The sequence below is a fragment of the Podarcis bocagei genome (assembly GCF_964188305.1).
Source record: "Podarcis bocagei genome assembly, chromosome: 1".
NCBI classification, from domain to species: domain Eukaryota; kingdom Metazoa; phylum Chordata; class Lepidosauria; order Squamata; family Lacertidae; genus Podarcis; species Podarcis bocagei.
This window is the reverse complement of record NC_138125.1, coordinates 137,625,337-137,644,007: the sequence shown is the minus strand read 5'-3', so window position 1 is coordinate 137,644,007 and position 18,671 is coordinate 137,625,337. Positions and strand designations below refer to the sequence as shown.

The window sequence follows — 18,671 nt, the reverse complement described above, 5'->3', positions numbered from 1 at the left end:
AAACCAAGCCTTATGAGGAACAGTTGAGGGAGTTGAATGTGTTTAGCCTGGAAAACAGGAGACTGAGAGAAGACAGAATCATAGAATCGTGGAGTTGGCAAGCCCCAAGCATTGTCTAGTCCATCTCAACTAAACATCCACGACAGATGGTATCCAACCTCTGTTCCACTGTCAAACAGATATGATAGCCATCTTCAAATGGCTGTCACATGGAAAACGGAGCAAGCTTGTTTTCTTCTGCTCCAGATGGTAGAACCTGAACCAATGGCTTCAAGTTACAAGAAAGGAGATTCCAACTGAACCGCTGATGGTAAGAGCTGATGCACAGTGGAAAACAGACTCTCCTTCACTGGAGGTTTTCAGGCAGAGGTTGGGTGGTCATCTGTCATGGATGGTTTAACTGAGATTCCTTCATTGCAGGGGGTTGGACTAGATGACCCTCGGAGTCCCTTTCAACTCTACAATTCTGATATTCTATTCTAGGACCTTGCTATTCCATTAAATTAAATGTAAATATCCTATTTTAATTACGTGTGTGCAAAGGCACTGCAAAACTAGCTTATGCATTAGGATATGCAGCACAGACAGGAGAATCCCTGTGGTCTGGCCTTCAATAATGTGCATTAATTACATTATAGCCCACATGCTCTTAAAAGTGATTACTACACTCCTGCTGGGATTAGCAAATTTGACAACAGGAGTTTTAATTCCTCCTAATTGTACTATTTCAATTTCTGGGGGGGGGGGGAAGAGGTTGTGGATCTCTTCTGTGTGCTCTAAAGTTACCATTTGCCTGGCACTTGGCTATTACTTCACAGTAGTAGCAATGCTCTTCCTTAGCATTTACTGAAGTTCCTGCTTTACACCAAAGCAGCAGGCAGCATAGCAAAGAAGAATAGCTTAAATTCAAAAGCCACACTTCAAAAGAAGTGCCGGAAGAATGTAATTCAAATGTATGTACTCTTCAATATTTAGATAATGCCTCAAAAGTGGGCAAACTTTCATTTCCAAATAGCTGATTGGATATTAAGCAGCTTATAGGTAGTGGAGTGACAACATGTTCCTGCACCAAGGAACTCTCTTTTTTTTTGGTATGGACATATTAGGCATGGTAGGACCATTGCAAGGGCCCTCAATTCTTAAACAAAGCGGATTCTCTCCCCGCTAAGTTTCCCCCCAAGCCATTAAAAGCTGAGTGATAGTCAGGGCACCACACACTTATGTCTCAGTATGAAATGATGGGAGCTGGAAGTTAATCTTATTAAGGCAGACATGCTGCCTTCTACATGTTCCCCCAAACTCCAAAACCAAGCCTGAAATGAGCCCTATTTCCAGGGGGGGGGTCCCCTAACGCCATTGAAAGAGTTTGAATAGTCTGGCTTCTTGCCCTGCTCTTGCTCTGCTTCACAGGCCTACAGGACATGGGCAACCAACTCATCTTCTGACTTTCTAGAGCATTTCCTCCCCCATGAACTCCAACAGTTGATTTCCCAGCAGGCAGAAGTAGTACAGTGGTACCTCGGGTTACATACGTTTCAGGTTACAGACTCCACTAACCCAGAAATAGTGCTTCAGGTTAAGAACTTTGCTTCAAGATGAGAACAGAAATTGTGCTCTGGCGGTGCGGCGGCAGCAGGAGGCCCCATTGGCTAAAGTGGTGCTTCAGGTTAAGAACAGTTTCAGGTTAAGAACGGATCTCCGGAACGAATTAAGAACTTAACCTGAGGTACCACTGTATCTTCCAGTTTACAACCCCTATTTGTACACTTCTTAACATCCTGCCAAGGAGAATATCCAGGTAATCTGATAATTCATTTGCGTTGATGGCACTACACAACCATCAGGCCTTTGAGAACTTTTGCGCTACTCCCACTGGCAAAGCAGAGCTCCCTCCTGTCCTTTGCTCACACCCTCTTCCTTCCTTCCTCATCATTCTATATCACAGCAGCTTAACCTAAGGATTCCCCTTCAGGCAACCATCACTTTATACTCTCCTAAAGGGACCCCTGACCATTAGGTCCAGTTGCGGCCAACTCTGGGGTTGTGGCGCTCATCTCGCTTTACTGGCTGAGGGAGCCGGCGTACAGCTTCCGGGTCATGTGGCCAGCATGACTAAGCCGCTTCTGGCAAACCAGAGTAGCACACGGAAACGCCGTTTACCTTCCCGCCGGAGCGGTACCTATTTATCTACTTGCACTTTGGGCATGCTTTCGAACTGCTAGGTTGGCAGGAGCTGGGACCGAGCAACAGGAACTCACCCCGTCATGGGGATTCGAACTGCCAACCTTCTGATCGGCAAGCCCTAGGCTCTGTGGTTTAACCCACAGTGCCACCCGCGTCCCTGCACTTTATACCATCTTCTAAAAGACCTTTCATCGTTAAGGTAGAATTCTTGTAGGAATTAAACCAATCAACATGTATTGTGTATATGGCATGTGTTGTGCATCATGGTTTTAGACACTGGGTGTTCAGTTTCCTTTAAACATTCTTTTTTACAAAGGGAGCAGCTTGATTGCAGCTTTAAATGGGGGTTAACTACTGTATAACACTTCCCTGAGCACACAGAGTTTTCTATACTCTTGAGGAAGAAGTAAAATAATTATATCGCTGGTTCCACAAGATGGATTTCTGGAAGGTCATTTTTACTTAATGAAAAAAGTAGCGCTTTTATTAAGAAGGCCCAAATCCCGAGAGACCTGGCTTTCAATTTGTCAGTTGCAGTGCACTTCCTTGCTCACTGAAGGAAAGTTTTAATGAGCAATTTCGGAGGGGGATACAACCCAAAGATGAAATTTACCTGCGGTTACTTAATCCTAAAAATGCACCTCTGAGCTGGGGAAGGGAGCCAGTCAAAGATTTTTCTGTGATTGTCTCTTGATTTAATCACCTGAGATACGTTTATAAAAATGGCAAGGAAATGCATATTGTACAATGCCATGTATTTGCACTTCAGTCATTGAAAGCAGAATGGATAGCAGCCCAATCCTAATCATGATTACTCCTAAGTAAGCCCCTCTGTATCTTAATGGTAGCTACTTCCAAGTTTAGGTCTGCAGCCTAACACAATCAAGGCTGCAATCCTAAACTTATTTACCTGGAAGTAAGTTTTGTTGAATTCATCATAACTTACTTCTAAGTAGACATTGTTTGGATTGTGCTATTAGTAATGTACAAGGGGACGCTCAGCCATTACCTCAGGCACCCTCGTTTCTTGAGAAGCACCTGGGTGGTACTTAAATACCGTATTTTTTCCTCTATAAGACTCACTTTTTCCCTCGTATAAAGGGGAAATGTGTGTGCGTCTTATGGAGCGAATGCAGGCTGCGCAGCTATCCCAGAAGCCAGAACAGCAAGAGGGATTGCTGCTTTCACTGCACAGCGCTCCCTCTTGCTGTTCTGGCTTCTGAGATTCAGAATATTTTTTTTCTTGCTTTCCTCCTCCAAAAACTAGGTGTGTCTTGTGGTCTGGTGCGTCTTACAGAGCGAAAAATACAGTATATGGCAACAGTGAAGAAGAGCTGGTTTGGGTGCTCAGTTGTGCTAGAAACAAGCAGCAGCTTTCACGGCCTTAGTTATTTTCCCCTCAGCCTGTTCAGGGGAGCTCTTAACACAACAGAATGCTGGAAACCAGGTGACCATTCCTGATTTAACACTTCCAAAAACCAGAATACTTACTGACATCAGTTCCTTCTGGAAAGATTTCCTATCCTTACTGTCAGAATTATTACAGTCTTCTTTCAATTTCTCCAGCACAGAAGCCACACATTCTGGCTCACTGTCCAGCTCTGCTCGACAGAAGAAAACAAGTGGCAAGTTGCTGTATCCCAGAGCATCTGCAAACGCACGCCAGCTGCTAATGTTTTCCATGAGCAAAGTCCTTACTGAAGCATAGATATAGGTGAGAAACTTACAAGGCCGCAGGATTTGCTCCAGCAACATACTGGTGGTGAGCTCGGGCCCAGAGAAATAATTCGGCTTGGCTTTCCCAACAACTAAAACATTTTTGGTATGGACAAGACCAATTTTACCCTGATAGTAACCAATGTACCATTCCTTTGTCCAGAGTTGACCTTTCAACTTGATTTTCTCCTCACTTAGCAATGCTATGGCATCCCCTTTCTTATATTCCAAGAGATAATGGTTTTTGTTTTGCCGCACTACAGTTTTCAGTAGTTTCCCATATTTTAAGCTTGCCACTATCCGATCCTGGAAGACAGGGTATTTGCTGGTGGTTGCAAGAGGAGACAGGATTATTTTCCCCACTTCATTTTTTTTCAGGAACCTTCGCTGCCCAGTTGACCTGATAGCACTTTTGGGAGGAGGCTGTGGTGTTTGGACACAGAACTGAGTCAATATGGCATCCTTAGCATCTTTGACTTGTATTCTCAGGGTGAAGTCATACAGTTCGTTGGGATCATGTGACATGATGGGGAATATGAGGCGGCTGACTTTGCCCAGTTTCATCTGGAAGCCCCTCACGATCTTTGCCTGCTCGCTGGCTCTTACCTCATAGTTAGTCATGTTTGAAAACATGCACAGCTTTAGGTCTTGCGGCCTCGCTAAGGTGAACTGGTGCTTCCCCCACAACTGCAGCGCCACTGCCGATGTGCAATGCGCATGACGTGTAACTTCATTCACCAACAGTGTCTTGGGGGCACAATCATGTCCAAAGATGGCCACCACAGTTTTAAAAGAAGGGTGTATGTGCTTTGGCCCATAGACTCCAACTGTGATTTTTTTACTAATGTAATCCCAGACAGTGTAAGGATATGGAATGTTCTGTCCCTGGGCCACAGTTGCTATGTACATGCAAGGCTCCAGGTTTTCCAGTTGAACCTGGATGGTGTCTCCATAGCAACAGCCAAGTCGCACCGGTGTGTATGGACCGTCCTTCATGTCGCTGCGCAGGCACTGCACTCCCACCAAACTCTTGCTCACTGGGTCATTCTTCACTTCCGCTGAAATTTTCATCTCCAGCAGGATGGGGGTTCTGGTTTCCATGTTGCTCAGCTTAATCTCTAGCACAGGGCTGATGGTGCTGCACTTGTCGCTGTTGAGCTCAAGAGGGGGGTCCAAGAGAGCCTTCATGGAGATTTGTTGTGTGTCGCCAGCACCCACATGCCCTTCAGGAAGACGCATGTTAATATTTGTATCTGGAAGCTGAACTGCTCCCCCAGAACTATCCAGCTTGCAAACTATGTTGGTCTCCACAGGTTGCGTCTGACCCCAACCAGGGTTCTGGCCCAACAGATCCAGGTCGTGGCAAGACCTTGCTAATTTTCGATGGTTCAGCCATGCAGCTCGGAAGTCTTCTCTGCTCTGGAATTCCTCTGGGGTAGGAGATTTCAACCCTGTGAAGAAGCCTGAGGATTCTGGGTTTTCTGACTTTGCCTGGAGTACGGAGAGCTCCGATAAACTGTAGGAGCGCTTGCTTCTGAAAAAAGGATTGTCCCGCCTGCTTGGCTGCTCAAACTCAAATCCATTCATTGATGGACCCTCATCAAGATGGTTACCTAGACTGCTGTCAGTTGCAGAACTTGACCCTGTAAAGGTGGGCACCCCTGTGTCAAACAGCAACAAATCCACAGTGGTTTGGTGGGAGCAATCCTTGTTCCTATCAGGCATTATCTGCAAATTCCCATTCAGAAAAGGGTTAGTCTGCATGTTATTCATAAAAGGGTTGTTTTTGGCTAAGCTCAGGTTTAAATCTGTCCAGTCTCCAAGCAGGTCAAGCTCTTTGGCTCCCTCATCGGAGCTTTCAAGCAGATGGTCTATCATTCCACTGTCCGTTAATGAAGAGTTCCGGTAGTTTACAGGCTGAACGTAGGAGGCTGGGATGTAGCCCATCTCTGTGGTATTGTGAGCATACCACCACTCACCTCCTGAGGTATCTAAGACATAAAGGTGGTCACCCTTGGAGAACTTCAAGGTGGTGAAATTGTTGGGGCAGTAGTCTTTAATTGCTACAACTTCCTTTGCATTTCCAAATGACGTAGGATTGTCTATCATCAAGGCACTAGGAGAAGGCACTGCAAATCAAAAAGCATAATGTAGTGAGCAATAGCAGGTAAGAACAACCATCTACCAGCATTGCACCATTATACTGTAGCTCTTTTGCTTGTACTCTGAATCAGGATATTTGCATGCATAAACACACACATGCGAGCGCACACACACATTATTTTTCAAGAGATTAATGGATTCTGCATTATTAGAGACAAAGGCTGCAATCTTATACCAAGTTTACCTAGGAGTAAGCCTTGTTGAACTCAGTAGGGCTCATTTCTGAGTAGACATGAATAGATGTGCATACATTGCACTGTAAATCTCTATTGGGAAAAGGGTGTGATATGCTTGAGTTAACTACTTGCAGATTTGGAGATTAATGTGTGGGCAAATTCATCACTAGATCCACAAGGAGACGCTGTGCTAAATGTGGGCAGTGGCACACAACAATGGAAAAAGAAGCTGATTGAGAATGACATTGGCCATGAACTGATTCAGCTTTGTTATACAAGGCTTTAACGAGTATTTGTTGTACAAGCATTTGCAAGTATCAGGTTACTCCTATATCAGATAGTTATTTTTTTAAACAACTGCCTCATTAACTTACAAATCCAATTCCAGGCTAGCAAGAGCCAAATCTAAACAAACAGCTGCATAGGTGAAGGTCTGGCGGAAACCTGAGGGCCCCATCCACTTTCACATTCTTTCACATTCTCCAGTACTGAAATGCAGGTTGCTCCAGGTTGGAAAGAGTTAACAGAGCCTTAATGGTAGTGCAAATTTTATCCAAGTCATGGAAGATAATTTGTCCATGCAGGAAGGCTTACACATTCAGTAGTGAGATGGCCTGATCTCAAAGGCTCACAGTAATAAATTCAAAGGAAAAACAAAATATGAGATTCCACGTTGCTGAATCTTAAGTGGAATTAAATCTTACAGCAAAGAGGCAAAGTGTTATATCATTGCCGAAGAAGGCTCAGAGCACCACGTACCAAGGGAGGAAGCTGCTGCATGATAAGAACGTTAATGCTTCAAGGTAACTTAGACAAGGGGGAAAGCCACACTTAAGGAATGCTTTGCATCCATTATTCTTAAGGAAGATAACTGCTGAGCAGGGCAAAGCAAAGCAGAGCTGATGTAAATGAGTAGGGAGAAATGAAGATACTCATCTGCGGCTGAGAAGCTTAGAGGTCTTAATGCACACAAATCTGGGTTACTAGATAATCACCGTCTGAGCATATTAAAGGAGACAGCGCATTAATCTTAGGGCCTAAAGGAACCCTAAAGTCACCCAGTCCAAATGTCCACATCTGTTTATAAATCTCTATCCCAACTTTCCACCAGACACAATGCAATAAATCAGCAAGGAAACACTCTCATATGTGGCTGAATGTAGGGTCCAGTTTCAAAGAAAACCAGAACTTAAGGCCAATTCACACATCACATCCTATACAGAAGGCTCCTCATGGTAGAATTAAAAGTATTGCTGGCTTAAAGAGCATTGTGTGTGATGACCCTGTACATATGTCAATCCTTGCATGCCCATGCAGTGTGCTGGCTTCGGGAAGCCACATAAATAGCATCCTAATGCTCACTTATGCACATGTGTAGGATCACACACACTCTCCGCTCCAGGCATGGAAGGATAAATGTTCAACATCTATTATGCAATGCTTTGAAGACCTTACTGCCCTTGCTGGAATTGAACAAACTTCATATAAACACCAACCTTGTTTGGATACCCACTCAGACATTGGGGGGGCATATATGGGGGGGCACTGTCTTTTCTGTTTGTTACTATGTTATGCATTTTTCTACTTTTATATTGTAAACTGCCTGGCGATCCTCAGGTGGTATAAAGGTAAAGGTAAAGGGACCCCTGACCATTAGGTCCAGTCGCGGACGACTCTGGGGTTGCGGCGCTCATTTCGCTTTACTGGCCGAGGGAGCCGGCGTACAGCTTCCGGGTCATGTGGCCAGCTACAAGAGCAAAAAGCATGAGCTAGGGCAGGGGTCACCAACCCCGCTGAAGATTTCCACTGCTGCTCCTTGGGAAGGGTCCCAAACTCTTAACCTTTCGTTTTTTAAAAAGAAAAAAGAAGTGTCTAGTCCTTCCAGAAAGTTATGGGGCAAAATGCACAGAAACCTACTAAGCAACTTCTATGAAATGAGAGTCAATATGGTGTGGCTGCCTTGCATGTTTTTCCAGGTACTGTGGAATGCTCCCTGTTGCCGTTACACAGCACTGGTGGGTGTGCATGCGCAAAATCAACACTGTCTGATCTCCGCAATCAGGACCAGCAGAATGTAGCTGACTTCCCATGGTAGGCAGAAGGTCGTCAGGGCTGGCTGTCTTTCTGATTTATGTTATGTCATGCTCTCCATGGTAGCCATTTTTTATTATACCATGCTCCCTGCCCCATAGCTGCTAGTTTGTGACTGGTGCTGCCAGTGCTCTCTCACAATTTGAAATATGCCCACTGGTCTGAAAAGACTGGTGACTACTGAGCTAGTTTGGTGACTTTACTGTGATGGTGCTTCCAGACTCCCTTCTCTTGTAGGCACTTCAGTTTTGGTGCTCCAACTTACGTACAAAAAACCCTCTCACCTTTGACGGAACTGAAGCTGGTTTCAGAAAATTCTTCACTCAGGTCAATCAGTGTCCCCTCAGATCTGCACCGGGGGAGCCCGCTGGCATTGGCAGCACGAATCCTCTGAGCCGCCATCTTGAGATTTGTGCCCTTCCCTGAGAATCTAGTGGGCCATCTTCTCTACAAGAGTTGTGCCATTTTTCTTCAGAAGCTTTAAGCTACCAGTGCGTTTAGGGTGCTCTTTGTTTTTTGGGGGGTGTTTTTTTTACAACTTGAGACAAATCTGAAAAGAAAAAGAGTGGAAGAGTTACAACATGGTTTCTCTTAAGCATTTCCAACTTTGACATTAGAGTCTGTTGTAGAAAACTTCTCCAATTTCACTCTAAAGTTTATAGTCTGAAAAACACATCTGAGTGTATTATTTTACTACAACAAATGGTGGGGGAAACTCAAATAATCTACTTTTGGCTATTCATGCAGCCATCAGGCAAAAGCTGGGAGGGCGCTATAGGATCCTGTTTCCCCACTGCAAAGTTCCATATTACTGACTTTAAAATATGTTGAAGGAGGGGTAAGTTTCTTTACAACACCTGCTCAAGTCACTCTAGTATAGAAGGTTTTCTGTCCCATATATATCCAGTATGACCAGAGGCAGACTTCAGTTTTGACCAGTATACCTTTCCAAAGCAACATAATGGTTCCTATTCAATCTGTTTTCTTTTGGCCAGGGTAGAACAATCAATAAACCTGTAGCCCTCCAGAACTTGCTGGCCTTCCACACCTCTCATCCTTGACCACTGATCATGCTGGCTGGTGCTCAACATGGCCAGGACTGCACTGAACTACCGTCTAAGCAGAGTAAGTTTGGGCTACAAGAATCTAAGTTATGTTGACACAGAGATCTCCTCCTTAGAGAGGACCTTCTCCGTACTCTACCTAGTTCAAAATAAGCAGCCCACCAATGGGATATATTTCTTTGGGGTGTTCCGCAAGATTCTCATGAATACTTTTCACACTACTGAATCAGTCTTTCCAGCAATTTGGCTTGGACCACTGCTCAGATTTAGCATAGATAAAATCCAAAGGAGAAATGCAATTCATCAGGTGAAAACACAAGGAAATATAGATGGTCACATTTTCCAGCAACTTGTCCAGGGTGTGAACAGTTAACCAGCTATGTAGCCAAGCCACTCCCAAAGTAGTTATTCTACCAGTGCTTCTCAGCCAGAGTGCTTGACTGCTCTCCATAAATGTTTCCCACATTTAGTATCCTAGTACCAACAGGTGCATAAAATGTAGCGACAATTACTTTTATGCCTAGTAACTGCTGTGATGATGCCCCTGGTCAAAACCTTTAACCACTACCAGCAATCTTAACAAAAATTATTCCACTTAAGTCCTTGTTTATGAATAGGAACATTCAACTCCTGTTTCAGTTAAGTAACAATGACATTAAAGGTAAAGGGACCCCTGACCATTAGGTCCAGTCGCGGACGACTCTGAGGTTGCAGCGCTTTATTGGCCGAGGGAGCTGGCGTACAACTTCCGGGTCATGTGGCCAGCATGACTAAGCCGCTTCTGGTGAACCAGAGCAGCGCACGGAAACACTGTTTACCTTCCTGCCGGAGCAGTACCTATTTATCTACTTGCACTTTGACGTACTTTCGAACTGCTAGGTGGGCAGGAGCAGGGGACGACCAACGGGAGCTCACCCCGTCGTGGAGATTCGAACCGCCGACCTTCTGATCGGCAAGCCCTAGGCTCTGTGGTTTAGACCACAGCACCACCCGCGTCCCTCAACAATGACATTAGATGCGTATTAATGACTAAAGGTAACGAGTTGGATCCAAAGAATTGCAAGCAGAAGCGAAGAAGCACTGGTCAGTGCTATTAAAGGCATGCTGGCACCGTTAAACTATTGCTATTGGGCAGGGAAATTCCACAGCAGTCGTCCTCCTGCCTTTGCATGCAGAAGCTTCTGCGTAAACTGGGGCACATCTTTGGGTTCAGGTTGGAGTTCCTTACACTATCATGAGAGTGAAGATGCCTCCCACATGCACAGTGTCTCCCTCGGTTCCAAGACCAGGGGTTTGTTTTATTAATAGTTTGCTGATGTTTCCAGTTTATTTTGCAAAGTGCCAACTAGGGTTGGGTGATATCTGGTTTTCAACACCGCAATATATCACCAGCTAAACATCGTGATATACCAATATATCACGATGCCTGAAATAAGAATGGGAGAGATGGCTTCCTTTAAATGTTTTTTTTAAAAAAAACTTTATTTTTTAATACGTAGGAAAGCATCATCTCCTGAAATGACTAATCAAACAAAAATAAAATTAAAAGGAATCCTCAAAGATACAGAAAAACAAACAAACCCCAAAACATTTTAAATGGGAACCAGAAGGTCTAGGTTGATCGTATGGAAATACAGCCTTTGAATGATCCTTTGCCTAAATAAATCCAAGTCAAAACCCAACCTCAGATAGACAATTGCTGTACAAGGAAGCTCTACTTTTGACAAACAATTTACTTTTATTGGAAGGGACGGTCATTTTCTCTTTGGTCATACAGTCATAAGAGTTCTTAGGATTCCTCAAATTAGCTATTACTCTCTGAGGAGATCTACACACACACACACACTTTTGTATTATTTGGAGATACTAACTTTTCCCCAGCCTCTTTCAAACAACAAACATTAGCACACCCTTTTTTCCCTCCTTTCTCAGAATTGGTCATGTTATAGGCTGTGGAGGTCAGGATGTTACTTTTAAAGACAAGTTAAACATGGGGGAACTTTTAAGCTTCAAAATTTATGGCAAAAGTTTTTCTTAATATTTCTAAACCTTAGAGTGCAAATCTTGAGTTCAGCTGAAGCCTCTGGAAGCTGCCCATGCCATAACAGACACAATGTCAAACAATATATTGCCTACTTTTTATGCAATATTCACCTTTAAGAACATATTGTTGAGGGGTGGGTGTGTCCGCACAGGTGTGTGTCAGGGTGAAAGAAAGCCCAGTTTCACCCCTGCAAAAATACAAAGCTGATAATGAATGAACTGCAGCTAAAATCTCACATTTATTTTTCACATGGCCTAGTCCTCATCTGCAGACTGCAATAAATTGGCAGGCATAGATGCAAACACAGTGCTTGCATGAATATGGGGGAAGGAAGAAATGGAGTTGACGTCAGAAGAAAACAAAAAGGACAGAAAATAATAATTATGTAAAAGCAAGTTACAGCAATGATTAACAAGGCTGTGTTGGTGTTAAGACACACATCCTGGCATTGGTAAGCTAATTAACACATGAAGGATAATAAAAAATCTTGTCATTTCAAGTTGCAGGTGCTAGAATTGAGTTTCTGTTCAAAAGGCAATTCAGCAGTTTCATCCCTTCAAAGCTCCTGGCAGGCTGAAATGTTTTCCTGCTGGTTTCTGGACATTGCCATTTCAGATGTGAGTTTTCCGCCTGTTTATTTCATCTGAATTGACAAGCTGCATTCAAAAGAAGCAAACTTGAAACCATGTTTTCAAGTTTTGTAGCAGGATTATTTTAAGCCACTACTCTAATAAAATACATAAATCACTCATTCTAAAAGACCAAGTACCACATAAAGAGGTTCTGGTTTTGTATTTTCCCCAAATTTCCAGTTTTTCGATTTAGAAAAAACTTTCCCCACCCAAAATTTTCCAGTTTTCCTCGGTGTTCTCCTCTCAGTACAGGTGTGTATTAAAATATATATATTAAGATTTGGCAGCCCATCCCACAAGTTTCAGGCTGCAGGGCCATGATCTTATGTGCAACAATTAAATATTCAACGTACTGATAATCATTCAATTTTTATGTTAAAAAATTAAGAGAGATTTATGTCTGCTAAATGTCAGGGACTTCTCCATTCCTTTCAGAGTTACAGTGGTACCTCAGGTTACAGAAGCTTCAGGTTACAGACTCCACTAACCCAGAAATAGTACCTGAGGTTAAGAACTTTGCTTCAGGATGAGAACAGAAATCGTGTGGTGGAAGCAGGTGGCCCCATTAGCTAAAGTGGTGCTTCAGGTTCAGAACAGTTTCAGGTTAAGAACGGAGCTCCGGAACAAATAAGTACTTAACCCGAGGTACCACTGTACTCTGCTTGAGACAGGCAAGAAGTCCAGGGCAGAGGAAGCACGTCAGCAATAACCCTCCACCAAGAGGCCTTCAAAGGAACCTGGTTGTTACCAAAACAGTAGAATAGAATCAAGATTTCAGAGCTAAACAGTAACGCTAAGCTACAACATATCAACCTGAAGACCATTTCTAAAAGTGAGCAAGGCTTCATTTATAGCATGAGATGGGTTGGGACTTTTGCTCTGGAAGCAGAGACCCCTTAAACCCCATAGTTGCCTAGAAACTGTTTCATGTTTCCTCAAGGACAGTTTAAAACTGTCATTTTGAACTGTTCCCTCTCCCCCCCCCCCAATCCCGTTCAGCAAATAACTAAGAAGGGGGAGGAAGTAAAACCCATGTGCGGGGGGGGGGGGGTTGGCCGGTTTGGAAAAACATATCCTTATCTCATTGCACCCTGTAGATCAGTTTTGACAGGTGGGTGGGACAACACATTTGTCAATCATGTGGTGTCAATGATGTCGGGTGACTGACACCTGTCAAAGTTCATTGCATGGTGCTTCCCAAACACCCAAATGGAAGCTGACTCTACACGCTTCACAAATTCACTCACATGGCAGAGATGCCTGATACTGTGGCAGCCCCAGAGAAACAAGAGTGTGGCCCTTGGCCCCCCATCTCTTAACTGTGGGTAGCAGGGAGCCATAGCCAGCTCTTTGCCTCTGCACTGGCACAAGAAGGCGAAACAGTTTCGCTGCAAAGAGCAGTCCAAGTCTCATCTACGGAGAAAGCTAAGCCAGAACAAACCAAAACACGGATTACTCCAGTTAATGACACAGCTGACTGTGATGGATATGAAATGAGAATGGATTAGTCTTTGTAAAGAGCTATTTACTAAAGGGTAAAAGGTAAGGCTCAAATCTGTGCGACGGGGTGAGCTCCCGTCGCTGTGTCCCAGCTTCTGCCAACCTAGCAGTTCGAAAGCATGCCAGTGCAAGTCAATAAATAGGTACTGCTGTAGCGGGAAGGAAAACGGCATTCTTACAGCTCTAATTGCATAACTAGCTCCCCCCACAGCAGTTGATATATATTGAAACAACAGAATTTGCACCACTTGTACACATTTTGCTCTTGGCCATGGCCTGATATGAACTAGTACAAGGATCACAGAGCACAGGGTGAAGAAAAATAGATCAGCGTTTTAGTCAGGTACTGTTCTTAATCAGCTGCATTAATTAAATTACAGTTATTAAATCTTGCCTGGGATATTATTAAATGTGCAAATAAGATTCAGACACGTAAGGTGTCAGATTGAAGGCCACTTGGCACCTGCTGAGTTTGTGGCTAGAGGGGAAATCTGAGCCGGAGACATAGTTAATAATCCATTATACTACAACAGATTATCCTTAATGGTGAATGTCAATAACTATAATACTCTGAGGGGGCAGGGGTTAGAGTTCTCATCTTAAATTGGGTGACTGTCCTCAGAAACAACATTCTGTTGAGAAAGATAGATGGGTTGACATGCATTGCAGGGGTTGGACTAGATGACCCTGAGGTCCCTTCCAACTCTACAATTCTATGACTCTATGTATTTTAAGACAGGACAACATAATGCAACAAACTCTCCTGAGCCCATGCATCCCAGACCAATGCCTTTTGTTGAGATAGTTGCCAGTCATATTAGAATCCTTTCCTTACATTTCGGCAGAACATCAAGCAAACTGATCAGACAACAGCATCAAACAGGACAGTGTGGTCTGAAGCCTAACAGGTCATATTGTTGTGGCATACAAGAAACAGAGAGAGCTGGGTGCAGAAAAATCCAAAAGCCCATCATTTGGAAATTCCACTATTAGGATCAGCCAAAGAATCCTAAAAGAAAGTTTATTTAGAAGAACACTTACATAAAATAAATATCAAAAGGAGTCAATCTTTTTAAACAAATGTTGGAGGTAATGAGCTTGAGAAGAAAATATTTACTTTCCGGCACTGCTGACATAAAATGTGTGTCATCACAAGACAAAGATAAGACTCTTGCAAGGAAGCACTCAGAAGCAACCCTTACTCAGAACACCACAGAATTTAAAGAAAAAAGAGAAATGGTTCATCATGGTGTCATAAAGTGGCCACTACTCTTGTGTAGAGCTTGCAGTTATCAATTGTCAGATGACAACCTGGTCCTATAAAGAAGAGGAGACTCCTTTTCCCTTCCAGAAATGCACAAGAGCTTCATTCAGTGCAAAAGTAGAGGGTTCTGTTTAGGAAGCAGACTTAGGACTGGCCCATCTAAACAAGGACATCTCTCCGACTGGCCCTGGCCCACCAAAGTCTCAGGCAGTGTTTGAGAACTTTCTAACTGGGGGTGACAAGTATTGAACCGGAAACCTTGCACATTACCATTATCATTTATTAAACTTCTATACATTGACGATCACAGGGTGATTTTCAATGTAAAAACACAAAATGCATGCCATAATAGCAAACAAAAACAATACCGCCACAGTTTTCAAGGCCATAGACCGTTTAATTAGTCGAAGGTCTAGGACTCCAGCAATGTGGGAATGCTTTACAGTCCTGCAGGTCTCTCAGGTGCAGTTAATCAGAGCAACAGTAAAGTTTCCCAAGGAAATTTGTGAGTCTTTGGGAAGTTTCCTGACTGAAAGAGTGTTCCAGACAAGCTGAGGCAGCAAGCCAGGTCACAAGACTGGGAACTTTGGATACAGATTTCAATTCTTTTAAGCAATGGTTGAAAAGGCCATTACATATTATCTCAAATTCTTGCAGTAACAAATGGTTTTCCTTTAACTAGCAAAACATTAACCATTGCCAGGAAAAAGCTGAGTCAATTCTGATTGCAGCTTGTGCAATGTGAATTGGGTCTCTTTGGTATGATGCAGTATTTCAGAGAAGATGCAGATTCGTGTGTCCTCCACATCCCGGGCTCCTTTAGGAGCAGGAGCAGGATACAAATTGAATAAATGATAGAATGATGCTGATTGTGTTAGTTTTCTTCATGAGGAGTATACTCCAACAAGAAAACTAACTCATCCCGCCCGCCCCCCTTCTGCTTCAGTCTAGTCCCTTTACAACTGCATTTCATAGAATCAGAGTTGGAAGGGACCGTGAGGGTCATCTAGTTGGACCCCCTGCGATGCAGGAATATGCAGGTGGCCTGTACCAGCACCCTGTTCTAACCCTTTAAAACTGCTTTTCCTCTGAAATTTAACCGAGTTGAACTGGTTTGAAATCCTGCTTGTTCAGATCCTGGTGGAACAGGCACACATACACAAAAATTGTTACCAAGGAAGACTATAGGATAGATAGCATATTGCTCATTCATCCCAGTGACAAGTAGGAGACTGAGCTACAGTACACAGCACACAGGCTTTTAAGAATTACAGTAAACACATGGGGAGTGCAACAGTAAACAGGACTATGCAACACAGTAAAGGGGTCATCAGTGTCTTGTCATTAATGGTGTTCCTCTGCCTTCACATCTGCTACTTCAATCATCCCTGCAACATGGCGAGACAAGCTACTGCAGCTACCAAATGTTTTATTGTCACTTTGAGACTTCCGGGTTGACGCGATCTGGAAATGGCGGATTCCCTCCGAGCTGCGGAGGGAATCGGCTCTACCGAGGACGGGTCTTTGCCGCGCCGGCGACGCGGGGACCCTTAAAAACCGCAGGCGCGGAAGCCTGCGGACTGAAGACTCGGCGGGTGCCTTAAGCGCCCCCCCTGATCCACGAAGAGCCTTTTTAAAAGCTGCGGAGAGGATACGGGGGTGGCGTGGCACTGAGAGTCGACCGCTACCTCGGTGGAGCGAAGCCGCGAGCCATGACCAGAGAGCGCTGACTTCCTTCCTTGAAAATCTGGACTGAAAGAATTACCCGTGAGTAAGACGGATTGGGACTTTAAAAATTTTACCTTGAATTGGAGACGACCGGGGGGTGTGCTAAAAGGAAGTCCGCACCCCCCCCCCTTGCAGACGATCTAAGCAACGACATAAGAGCTAAGCTGGAGAGCCTACCCTTGGTGGGGTGAGTTAAAAAGGACACTAACTTTCAAGATTTAGCTAAAGGAAATTTCGTGCTGGAGAGTGGAGTTTTGGAGACCCTCTTTTTGTTTTAAACAACCCCCCCTCCCGGGCTCGGGAACGTCCTGCCTTTGTGCCTGTGTAAGAGCTGCGGAGTTTGAAAGCTGTCAAAGCTGCCAAACGGGCAGTTTAAAGTGGAAAAATCGCTATCTAAGATCCCTCTGGATTAAGACGAGTTATAATTGAGCCAAAATTGTTGGAAACAAAGTAATAATAATAAGTTAAAGGACTGTTGGAGAAAAGACTAATAAGTAACCAGATTCCCCCTAGGGGGAATTCTGTGAAACTACAATGGATACAATGGCTGTGGATGGAAAGTTACTAGTGGAAATCGAAAGGATGTTTCAATTGGTGGGAATCTTACAAGAGCAGAGCTTGGCCATGAATAAACAACTTATGACTATGACCTTGGGAACAGGCAACTCTGCTGTTTGTATTGAGGACCTGAATGAGAAAGAATCCACAGCTGAATGGGAAACAATGTCTACAGAGGTGGAAGAGACTAAACAAGAAAAAGAGAAAGTAACTTTGGGAAGCAACAACCAAAAGCTGATATCTGTGGAACACAAGCAAGGAGACTCTGGGAACATATCTACCACAAGTCTGCGAAAGACGCAGAAGAAGAAGGAGGAGGTTCTGGGACAATATGGAATACAGGAACTTAAAATAAAGAAATATGATTGGGGCCTCCGTTTGGACTTTGATTTTGAAGATACAGGCTTTGTGGAAATTCTCCAGCAGTTGCTTTCAAATCTCCTTGTGGGAAGAGAATATACTTTGATGGTGAAAGATCTTTTTCCAGACTCGACGACTGACATAAAGGACTACCAACAAGACCGGCGGAGAGGGACTGAAAGAGACTTGAAAGCCTCGGACGTGAGGAACCCAGGCTGAGAATCTTGACTTTGGATTTCTATTGGGAAGGGACAAAAACCGGGGATGGGAGGGAGGGAAGAGGAGATTCTTAAAAACTCTTAAGACTTTTAGGTTTGGTTAATATGACTTTTAATTAAGATAAAATGAAAAATCGATGGAAGAGAACTTAAGTCCAACTTAGGAAAATCAATTTTTTTTTTATTAGAAAAGAGGTAATAAAATGAATAAGATGGTTAAGAGGAGAAATACCAACTTGCCGATATAATCTTGGGAATTGGGATGCACGAGGGGGGGTGGGGGGAAGTCAGGGAACAAGGTTATGAAACGAGGATCTGCTGAATTTATACATGTTTTTGTCTTGTGTTATTTTTGTGTGTGTGTTGTTTTTATAAAAGCGGAAAACCCAATAATTTTTTTTTTTAAAAAAAACCAAATGTTTTATTGTCACTTTGACTCAAGACTTAACAGTTCTGTATAACTCCATGTGTAGTTGCCACACGGAAACTGTTGAAATGATGCTACAGGCGTACTTCAAGTTCTGTGGCGGGAACAGTCAAGTAGCCTGGAGAAGAGGAGGTTAAGGGGTGATATGATAGCCATGTTCAAATATATAAAAGGATGTCATATAGAGGAGGGAGAAAGGTTGCTTTCTGCTGCTCCAGAGAAGCGGACACGGAGCAATGGATCCAAACTACAAGAAAGAAGATTCCACCTAAACATTAGGAAGAACTTCCTGACAGTAAGAGCTGTTCGACAGTGGAATTTGCTGCCAAGGAGTGTGGTGGAGTCTCCTTCTTTGGAGGTCTTTAAGCAGAGGCTTGACAACCATATGTCAGGAGTGCTCTGATGGTGTTTCCTGCTTGGCAGGGGGTTGGACTCAATGGCCCTTGTGGTCTCTTCCAACTCTATGATTCTAAGTACTAAGGCCTACTAGCAACCACCAATGCTGCTGATGCTGCCAGGCTAAAAACTGACCTTTAAGCGCACATT

The 18,671-nt window shown here is 43.7% G+C and overlaps 1 protein-coding gene across 1 annotated transcript in view; it reads right to left on the bottom strand.

The window, feature by feature from the left end:
• The window catches only part of SH3BP4 (SH3 domain binding protein 4), a 37,717-nt gene that overhangs the window by 5,032 nt on the left and 14,014 nt on the right, over positions 1-18,671 (bottom strand). The window contains exons 2-3 of the mRNA XM_081207502.1: positions 8,615-8,880; positions 3,676-6,029 (exon numbers count right to left, since the gene is read on the bottom strand). Coding sequence (XP_081063628.1) covers positions 3,676-6,029; positions 8,615-8,732 — 2,472 coding nt within the window. The 5' untranslated portion in view covers positions 8,733-8,880. The remainder of the gene's footprint in view (positions 1-3,675; positions 6,030-8,614; positions 8,881-18,671) is intronic.